Genomic DNA, 9,890 nt, shown 5'->3' on the forward strand with positions numbered 1-9,890 from the left:
GAGAAAAAATGGCTAAAATTTGAAATAGATAAAATTGATAAGAATAAAGGATAAAAACAGGAAGAAAAGAGTATTAAGGAAGAACAGACAGAATTGAGAAATAGTAAAAAGTATAAAAAAAAGAATAATAACAACCCTAGTATAAGGAACTATAAAACCTAAAAACTAAAGTAAGTAGAACTCGGATCGATGGGAGCTTATAAATACATCAACGCCCTTAATAGAAAGAAACAAAGTGATGTCTTGAGATTCCTTAGACGTATTAGATGCTGGGAATTAAGACATCTCCCAAGAATTCACCGTGTTGCACGCCCAACTAACCCAGAAAGAGCTAGAAGATTAGGATATAAACCAAAATCTGGATTTGTTATTTACTCAGTTAGAATTCACAGAGGAAACAGAAAGGTTAGTGCTAGAAAAGGTATTGTTCACAGAAAACCAGCTTGCCAAGGTATTCATAAGATTAAGAGAGTTAAATCACTTCAAGCCATTGCAGAACAAAGAGTTGGAAAACACTGTGGAGCTCTTAGAGTTCTCAATTCCTACTTCATTGGACAAGATTCAACTTACAGATTCTTTGAAGTTATTCTTGTTGATCCATTTAATGCTGCCATTAGAAACGATCCAAAGATGAATTGGATTTGTGCTGATAAACAAAAGAGAAGAGAAGCTAGAGGACTTACTTCAGCTGCTAAGAAGTCAAGAGGATTCACCGGTAAGGGAAGAAGATATAACAAGATTGGTGCTGGTGCTCGTGGTAATTTGAAGAGAAGAAACCTTCTTCAACTTAAGAGATACAGATCTTAAATCAATTGAATTTGGTTATGTGGAAAGTTTGTATTAATTTTTACGTTGTTCATCATGGCTCTTTCCAAGAACATGTTTGGGAATATTTTTTTGTCTTAAATAAAGCAAGATTAGTTAGCTCAGAAGAAATACCTATGTCATTGAAGTACTTTAATTTTTGTTGAGAAAATTTAAATCTGTGTAAACAAGTTGAAAGAAATAAGTGTTTTGGAATAGATGGTGCTTTTTCAAAGTTAGCTGATTTTAATAAAGATTTAAGTTTATTTGTTGAGTTAATTGATTGGCAACACAGAGTCTGCAATGTTGAGTGTGAGAGTTTGTAGCAATAAGTGATCATTCGATATACAAGCTCACTGTCACAACATATATTCATGTCACTATATTCTGGCATTGAATTGATATACATTGCACAGTAACAAGGTGTTGTTCGTTGAATAATCACAGAAGATGATTTAAAGTCTTGAGCAATTATTGTTCCATCTAATAGACATTGTTCCCACCCACCAACTACTGTTTGGGTTGACAAATATCCTTGAATATTTCTGTTGATTCCATTCAATAAAAGTTCACCATTTTTATTGCAACTTTTCAGTTTTATAGAACGGTTTTTTATTGAAAAAAATTGAGTGTCTTGCTTTATTCCAAATAATGGAAGTAACTTTCTGTTGTCATACCTTAAGACAGTTTGATGATAAGTTTCCTCATAAAAGAAAGTAGCATAGCTAGCGATTATTGATTTTCCTGTGTTTTGTGTCACGTATAATTGAATTGCTTCCAGCTCTCTGTCATTTATAACAGTTGGACTTCCTGCTGAGTCTGAAAAAAATAAAACATCTGGAGACACCTTTCTTATATCCTCATATCCAAATCCATCTTCTCGTAGTATAGAAACATTTATTTTATATCCACCATATTTTTGGGAGAGTTTCGATAATTTATTCCACAAATGAATTCCTCCAGGATGTTTTTTCAAAACCAGCACTTTAATAGAGTTCATTAGTCAAGTAAATGTAATTTTAAGATAAATTACCATCTTATAGTTGTGTCTTTTCAATTTCATTTTTCGTTCTTGCAATCATATCTGAAAAGTGAGATTACAAGTTCTTTAAAATATAAAACTGACTTTAAACTGGCAAAAAATAAAAAAAGAACTAAAAAGAGTAAAAGAACAATGGGAATTACTATTGGTATTGCTTTTGTTTTATCGTTTTGTCTTGTTGGTGCATTATACTTTATATTCCCAAAACTCATTAAACATTGGTTATTTTGGTATATCTTTTCAATGATTATTTTTGTCTTTTCAGTTGGAGGATTAGTGTATAATGTTATGCACCAACCTTCATCATTTGGATTTGATAGAAGTCATAATATTATTTATTTCAGTCCTGACGCACGAGGTCAATTTTATATGGAAGGTTATATTGGAAGTTTCTTATGTTTGTCAATTTTTTATAATTATTAAGAATAATTAGTTAATAAAAAACTAAGACTTTAATCTTCTTTTGTTAATAAAAGATTAATAAAAAAGTACTTATGAAACAGATGCAAGTGTAGGAATTGGGTTAGTATTATTTTTTGAATTAGGTAGAAAGAGTGTAGTTACTTTAGCAGTAGTCTTTGCTTTTTTGGTTTTAGTATTGTCTCTCTTCAATAATGCCATTCATACAAAAATTTCATGGGTAAACATTTCTTTCAATATCTTAGAGGCTTATGTGAATGCTTTCAAGGATCTTTTAAGTTTCTTTAATCATTGATTTGAACATTATTTGATTGTTTTTATTGTTGAATGCACATTAAAAAATAAATAAAACAAATAACAAAACACTTTTACTTAAGCATGTGGTTTTTGTTTTTTATTAGTCCAAAGACCCCAAAGAGAAACACCAGCAACACAAACAACTTTGAATCTAACACCTGGAATATCTCCGACAGCATGTCCTCTTCTACCGAAACCAGAAATTAAAACTTCATCGTTTTCATTGACATAGTTAAGTGAACCATCACGTGGAACAAAAGCAGTGATTTTTTTACCATTCTTCAATAATCTAACTCTGACACACTTTCTAATACCTGAGTTTGGTTGTTTGGTTTCAATACCAAGTTTTTCTTGAACAAGTCCTTTGGCATGTGAAGCAGTTCCAAGTGGATTACACTTATATCTGGTAACAAGCTTTCCTTTTTTCCATTCTTTATCAGCCCATTTATTAGCTCTTCTTTGAGCAAGCATTTTACGAGCAGCATGAAGACCCCTAGCCATCACTACTTGAAAATTAAAGAAAGATCTAGGGTTCTTTTATTCAAAATTTATAAAATAAAAAACATTTTATTAGGGTTTTGTTTTTATTTTTGTTATTTAATAAATTATTTGTTATTAATACTTTTTAAAAGAATAACATTTAATTGATTAGAATTTTATTAAAAAGGATTTGTTAAAAAAAGAATCAACTCAAAATAAAAATAGTTTTTGTTATGAAAAAGATATTTGTTATTGGTATTACAGGTTCAATATGTTCAGGAAAGTCTCGGCTTTGTAAAGCCCTTCAAAGTAAAGGAATTAAAACAATTGATAGCGACACTATTGGTCATGATGTTATTCTTCAAGAAGATGTTAAGAAAGAAATTAAAGAAAGCTTTGGGGAAGAAGTATTTAATGAAGAAGGTCAGGTTGATAGAAAGCGATTAAGTGATGTTGTTTTCACAAATAAGAAACAACTTAAGAAGTTAAATGAAATTATGTGGAATTCAATAGAAAATAAAATTAAAGAGCAGATTCAACAGTTAGAAATTCAAGGAGAAAAAATTGTTGCAGTAGAAGCAGCACTATTAATTCGTACAAATTGGATGAGTTGGATGGATATGATTTGGGTTACAACTGTCTCACCTGAAATTGCCATTGCCCGTATGACAGCAGGAAGGGGTATGACAAGGGAAGAATGTATAAATAGAATGAAAAACCAACCGTCATCAAGAGAATATGCAAGATATGCAGATATTCTTTTTGATACTCGTTTTAATAGAGGGACATTAGAAAGAATTTTTAATAGAGAAATTAATGCTTTTTTAATTGACTTCAATGAAAATAAATTTTAAACAATAAATTAATTTATTATATGTTTATTTAATTTTATACGTTATTAGAATAAGATAACTCATTAAATGAAAACCTTTAAAGATAATTTTTTTTTTGTTTATTAATTTTCAGGTATTATATCTTCTTTTGAACGTACTTCTTTTTGTTTACCATTTCTTGGTGTTTGATTTTCAGATGTAGTAGTTTTTATAGATTGAGCAGTGATAATACTTTGTTTTTTTGCCTTTGGTGTTTTTGGGGAGTTTTGGTTTTCATTAAAAATAGGAGTATCACTTTTTATTTTAGTAGAAGATGGTGATGAATATAACTTAAATTTTCCATGTTTTTGTTGTTCTGTTGGAAGTAATTCTGGATTAAGAATGTCTTCTAATGGGTGTTTTTCATAAGGGTCAAGGTCACTAACATTATAGGTAGGAGAAGCACTTAATCTTTGCATACTTTGAGAAGTTAAATTTTTATGAAGTTTAATGTCTGCACTAGGACAAAGAGGATAAGCATTTTGTGTTTCAACTTTTATTTCTTGTGGACTTAAAACATTTGTAGGAATTAAAGAAGAAGATGAAGTAAAAGCACTTTTTGGAAAATCTCTTCTTGGACTTCTTAATGAAGGAGATTTTAGTGAAGGGGATGGACTATTTTTATTTTCTCTAGGACTTTTTGTTAATGTTCCTAAAAGTCCATTTGGATTAAAAGATAACTTTTTCTTACTCATAACTACACCGGCTTTGACGGGTGTTTGTGAATTATGAATAAATGAAGATATTGTTGGGGATTCAGAACGAGAACCCACAGACCCTTCAGCAGAAAATTCATCTTGATGACTATAAGTATCAAGAATAAGAGAAATCTCTTTAAATTGTGGACGTTCTTGTGGAATTTGATTCCAACATCTTTGAATTAATCCTTTATATGGACATTCTTGTGGAATTTCAAGTCGTTTTCCAGCACAAACAAAACGAAGAATAGAGTCTATATCTGGAAAATGTTGTTCATCATACAAACTTCCATTGTTCCATATTTCTAACATGCAAATAGCAAATGAATAAACGTCAGACTTTAATGTAATTTGTTCTGATTGATGGACTTCTGGAGCCATATATACAGGAGTTCCAATGTCTTTAATTCCAAGACCTTTTGAAGATTCTACAAAACATCTTGATGTACCAAAATCGCTAACTTTACATAACACAGAGTCATGTGGATTTAATGATACCATTAAAACATTATCAGTTTTAAGGTCAGAATGAAGAATATCATTAATATGTAAATATTCCATTCCTTTTGATATATCTTGACATATTCTAATTTTTACCTGTTCATTTAAATCCTCTCTCTTTTTAAGAATTTTTCTTAATGAACCTAATGGACAAAATTCAGTTAACAAACAAAGATGTTCTTTGTTAGTAACACAACCAATAAAACTAACAATATAAGGACATCTAATTTTTTCAAGAAGCTCTGCCTCTCTAGTAAACATAGTTACTAATTTATCTACATCACTTACTCCTTGTGTCTTTAATTGTTTTACTGCTACATCAACACTTCTCCAAGTTCCTTTATAAACAACTCCAAATGTACCTTCACCTATACTTGGTGGTTGTAATACAATTTCATCATAATCTAATTTTGTAGATAGACCTGAAGATATTTCAAATGTTAAGAAAGTGTAAAATTTATTAATGTTTTTGTTAGTCTTCTTTTTCTTTGATGATAAATTATTCGATACACCAGAATGAACTGTTGAAGAGTTTTTACTTGATGGATTTGATTTATTTTCAAATTCACCAGACTTTTGTGAATTTTGTAAGTTGTTTTCAACTAATTCAGGATTATTTATTTGAAGGTCTTTAATTACATCTTTTGCTTGTCCATACCTTAATGTTACAGGAATCTTACATCGAAGAACACAAGTGCATTTAACTAATAAATGAATTTCAATATCAATAGACTTATTCTTTTTAATAATACCTGTGGTTGGTTTGAATGCTAACTTATATTTTTCATTATCTTCTCCATGAAAAATAAAATGTAAATTTTCATCTCTTAGATTCGTTAATGTGACAAGTGTAACAACAGGATCATCTACATCAGGCATATCTCCACAATCGTCAAATGTAACTTTACATGGATTAAAAGAAAATAATGGATTACTTATTGTAGCATCTATAAATTGAGAATTAGAAGAGTCAAATGGAATAACTTGATTATCAAAAACTTGCATCTTAGATTCTATGAGGTCTAAATTCTCTAAGTCACTTTTAATTATTTTATTTAAACGACGGTACAATAGTCCAATGAAGAGTCCAGTAATGATTAAGAATATCCAATATAAGATAAATATTGTTAATACATATAATACCCAATATAACCATACAGGAATTTTTCTACATGAAATAGCACCATGTGGATACCAACCACTTTGACATTCACATTGATAACATCCATCACCTCCATCACAATCCTCTCCTTCATCTATTTCACCATTTCCACATAGTTTTGAAAGACAATAAGTTCTTAATTCAGTGTATGAAACATAACCATCACCACAAAGACAATTTGACCCACACCCTTTTCCTCCATCACATTCTTCTAAAGGATCAAGTATTCCATTTCCACAAGAAGGAGGTGCACACTCTGTTTTACCTGCAATTGAGAAAGAAGAATATCCTAATTTACAATAACAAGATGAAGAATCACATAAAGGGTCAGGGGATACTGACGGATCACAATCTTCTCCAACATCATATACTCCATTCCCACATAATGAACAAATACCAAAATTTAATGTATAACCAGGTTTACATGTACATGTTCCAGTGTGAATATCACAAACTCCATTTCCACCACAATTCATTGGACAAACAACTGATGCAGATATAGTATATTCAGAACCTAATGGTGATTGTTGGACTACGTGAATAAAATAATCATGAGTGTTGTCCATAGCTATTACAGTAGAAGCTAAGTTGTTATTGTTTGGACAACCAGTATAACTTGCTTGGAGGCATTTTGTATCAGTGACACAGTCGATAACAGTAATATCAGTTTCTGATCCATCAACATATTGTTTTTTATCAATTTGAAGAACGTATATAGAAGTTGGATAATCAGTAACTGAAGAGCAAGTATCAAATTTAATATTTAAATTAGCTCCTTCAACAAAAAACCATTGTCCTTTGGATTGAGAAGAAGTACAAGCAGATGATGTTTCTTGAGTGAAAGCTGAAAAAATTTTTTGAACAAACCCATTTGATATTGCAGAGATAGATATTTTAGTTGAGGTGACACCACAAGGATGAGTTATTTTAGTTAAATAAACTGTTGTGTCAAAAGAAAATCCTTTGTTATAAGGGGTAAAAACAAAAATATAATATATCCCTTTTGTAAATGAACGAATAATTCTTGAAGACTTAACTTTCTCTGAGACATCATTATTTTCTGTAATAATTTCATATGAAGAATCTGACACACAACTATCAGTAATAAAAAGAACAGTATCTTGGCCTGACACTTGGTTTTGATATGAGGCAAATGATATTGAAGACTGTGAATTCTTTTGACTTGTTTCAATAATGTAATAAGAATCTTCAGTTATACTTAACTTAACCCATGCACCCTCAGCAATAGGATTTGGTCCGTATAAGAATGCAGTTTTCTTTACAACATTTAGTTGGTGTTCATTTGCTAATATTTTTATTTCTGGATTAGTTAATGATAATTCTTTTGGATATGCTGTAATGTAATCAATACATGAGTGAGTTGGTTCATTCGTTTGACATTCAAGAAATCCTTTTGCGTAGTGAGTTTTGAAATTACATGAATGGCAATCAGATGCAAATCCTAAGTTTGTGTCACAAGAACCACATTGATTCGGAGCAGTACATCCAGTTAAACATCCTTTAATATCACACTTTGGAAGACAAGTGTTATTCCCTGCTGAATAATAACCAGTGTCACACAAACAATTAGTACAATGTGCTACAGAGTCACACTCTTCATTTAATTCAAGAACAATTCCATCTCCACATGTACTATGAAACAGAGGCCATTCTTGTTTTTGGGCTTCACACAGAAATAAGTCAGATAGAAAACACAATAACAAAAGGAACATTGACTTAATTAATTCAGTTTTTTTCATGTTTTTCTGAGGAGGAAGAGATAAGAAAAGTATGGAGAAAAATATAGAATTTTATTTTTATTTTTAATTGCTTCAACTAAAGCATAATTTCCTTATAATATCAAAACTAGTTTATTTTAAGTAGAAGTTTGTAGAAGCATTATCTTTTAATTTAACTCTCTCTAAGTTACCTGGTAAAAAAAATCAAAGTACTTCTAATTTAAGAAATTTCTATGAATATTTATATATATAAAAATTATTATTGATAAAAATTTATTATAAATAAAGCTATATTTATTATAATATTTTATTATTATTTATCAATCATTTTCTTGTTTTTTATGATTTTTTAGTTCTTTATTGGAGGTCTCTCTTACTATTTTTAAATCATTCATTTTTATTTGCATATTTATTGTTATTAGGATTTGAATATTGTTTAAATATAAATTTTAATAATCAATAAAAGTAAATGTTTTCATTTTCGTATTAGATTCTTACTTTTATTTATTCAAAACAAACAAAATAGTAAAAGAAATAAGCATAATTAATTATTTTGCTGATTCATCATCAATAATCATTTTATTGTTACATCTACTATCGTGTTTTATGCTAGTTTATTTCTGTTATTTGTTCTGTGTTTACTTAATTGTCTAAGATATTCATTGGTTGGTGTTGATTGAATTGATATTTTTATTATTTGACCTATTGTACTATAATAATTATTATTGTTTGATATTTCCTTAATACTAAAAACATCTTTTGTTTTGAATATAAATTCAAAAGTATGACAAAATGAGAATCAATATATGAATATTTTCAATATTTTATTACATTTTGATATAAAAATTCTCTTCAAGAATGAATTGATATCAATTCATTATTAATGATATTATATGCCTCATTATTTAAATTTACAAATTTATTATATAATTCATATGAGTATTAAATTTGATATGGTTTATTTGTTAATAATTCTTCTGATATATAACTTAATGAAATATCAAATAAAATAATATATATAGAATATTTGAAGATAATACATTATAAATAATTTTAAACGAACAATGAATCATGAAATTCAATTAATTAATATTAATTTAATATTATTTTGTTATTTGTTAGTGCATTATGAAATCAAATTTTCATTTTGATTAATGGGTTAAAAACAGTTAAAATAAATTTAAGTTTTGTTTTACAATAATCAATGAACAAGTATTAATTAATACTTTGTAATATACATACTTTTTTATTTACTATATTTATGACTATTTTTTGATTTGGTTTTCATTATTAAATTATTTATAACAGAATATAGCTTTACCAATTTATTCATGGTAAATTAGAAGATAAATAATACAAGTAAATTCTTAACTTGATCATAGCTTTGAATAATATTAATTACAATATAAATTTAAATAACTCAATAACAACTCATCATGGATGTATTATTTAATATTCATTGGGTACGAAAATTAGCAAAGAAAAAATGCATCTAAATAATTTACAAAAAAGAAAAAAGATGCAAAATAATTTGCATCCATAGAATTTTCCATTTATTATATTTTGCCCCTAAAAAAAAATAAATAAAAAAATATGATAAATACAGAATATATATTTATTTTTATATTTTATGATCATTTGTAGTCATTTTGTATGAACTACTAATGAAATAGATAATTTTATGAATCATATTTAATTATTTTTATAATTTTTATTATTTATATGTTATTTATCTATCGTATTTTTATATATTTATTTCTATCATCTGTTTATCTATATATTACTTCTATCATCTGTTTATCTATATATTATTATATTATTCTTAGTTTATTATTTTTATGTTTATATTATTATTATTTTCTTATTTATATTCTT

At 28.0% G+C, this 9,890-nt stretch overlaps 6 protein-coding genes across 6 annotated transcripts; 3 read left to right on the forward strand and 3 right to left on the reverse strand.

The window, feature by feature from the left end:
• Window positions 1-189: 189 nt before the first annotated feature.
• On the forward strand, window positions 190-833 carry EHI_040800 (60S ribosomal protein L15, putative; the record flags this gene model as incomplete). The annotated part of the gene is made up of 1 exon (XM_643252.2): window positions 190-833. The coding sequence occupies one exon, from the start codon at window positions 190-192 to the stop codon at window positions 805-807; it is 618 nt and encodes a 205-aa protein (XP_648344.1). The 3' UTR covers window positions 808-833.
• A 26-nt stretch (window positions 834-859) lies between these two features.
• Window positions 860-1,804, reverse strand: EHI_040810 (uncharacterized protein; the record flags this gene model as incomplete). The annotated part of the gene is made up of 1 exon (XM_643253.1): window positions 860-1,804. The coding sequence occupies one exon, from the start codon at window positions 1,802-1,804 to the stop codon at window positions 860-862; it is 945 nt and encodes a 314-aa protein (XP_648345.1).
• A 174-nt stretch (window positions 1,805-1,978) lies between these two features.
• Window positions 1,979-2,269, forward strand: EHI_040820 (uncharacterized protein; the record flags this gene model as incomplete). Its single annotated transcript, XM_001914266.1, has 1 exon — window positions 1,979-2,269. One exon carries the CDS (start codon window positions 1,979-1,981, stop codon window positions 2,267-2,269), a length of 291 nt encoding a protein of 96 aa, XP_001914301.1.
• Window positions 2,270-2,638: 369 nt separating this feature from the next.
• On the reverse strand, window positions 2,639-3,064 carry EHI_040830 (40S ribosomal protein S23, putative; the record flags this gene model as incomplete). Its single annotated transcript, XM_643254.1, has 1 exon — window positions 2,639-3,064. The coding sequence occupies one exon, from the start codon at window positions 3,062-3,064 to the stop codon at window positions 2,639-2,641; it is 426 nt and encodes a 141-aa protein (XP_648346.1).
• A 212-nt stretch (window positions 3,065-3,276) lies between these two features.
• Window positions 3,277-3,897, forward strand: EHI_040840 (dephospho-CoA kinase, putative; the record flags this gene model as incomplete). The annotated part of the gene is made up of 1 exon (XM_643879.1): window positions 3,277-3,897. The coding sequence occupies one exon, from the start codon at window positions 3,277-3,279 to the stop codon at window positions 3,895-3,897; it is 621 nt and encodes a 206-aa protein (XP_648971.1).
• A 101-nt stretch (window positions 3,898-3,998) lies between these two features.
• On the reverse strand, window positions 3,999-8,036 carry EHI_040850 (protein kinase domain containing protein; the record flags this gene model as incomplete). The annotated part of the gene is made up of 1 exon (XM_643878.1): window positions 3,999-8,036. One exon carries the CDS (start codon window positions 8,034-8,036, stop codon window positions 3,999-4,001), a length of 4,038 nt encoding a protein of 1,345 aa, XP_648970.1.
• Between the last annotated feature and the right edge of the window lie 1,854 nt (window positions 8,037-9,890).

This window comes from Entamoeba histolytica, genomic scaffold (assembly GCF_000208925.1).
Source record: "Entamoeba histolytica HM-1:IMSS scf_1104750516895 genomic scaffold, whole genome shotgun sequence".
NCBI classification, from domain to species: domain Eukaryota; phylum Evosea; order Mastigamoebida; family Endamoebidae; genus Entamoeba; species Entamoeba histolytica.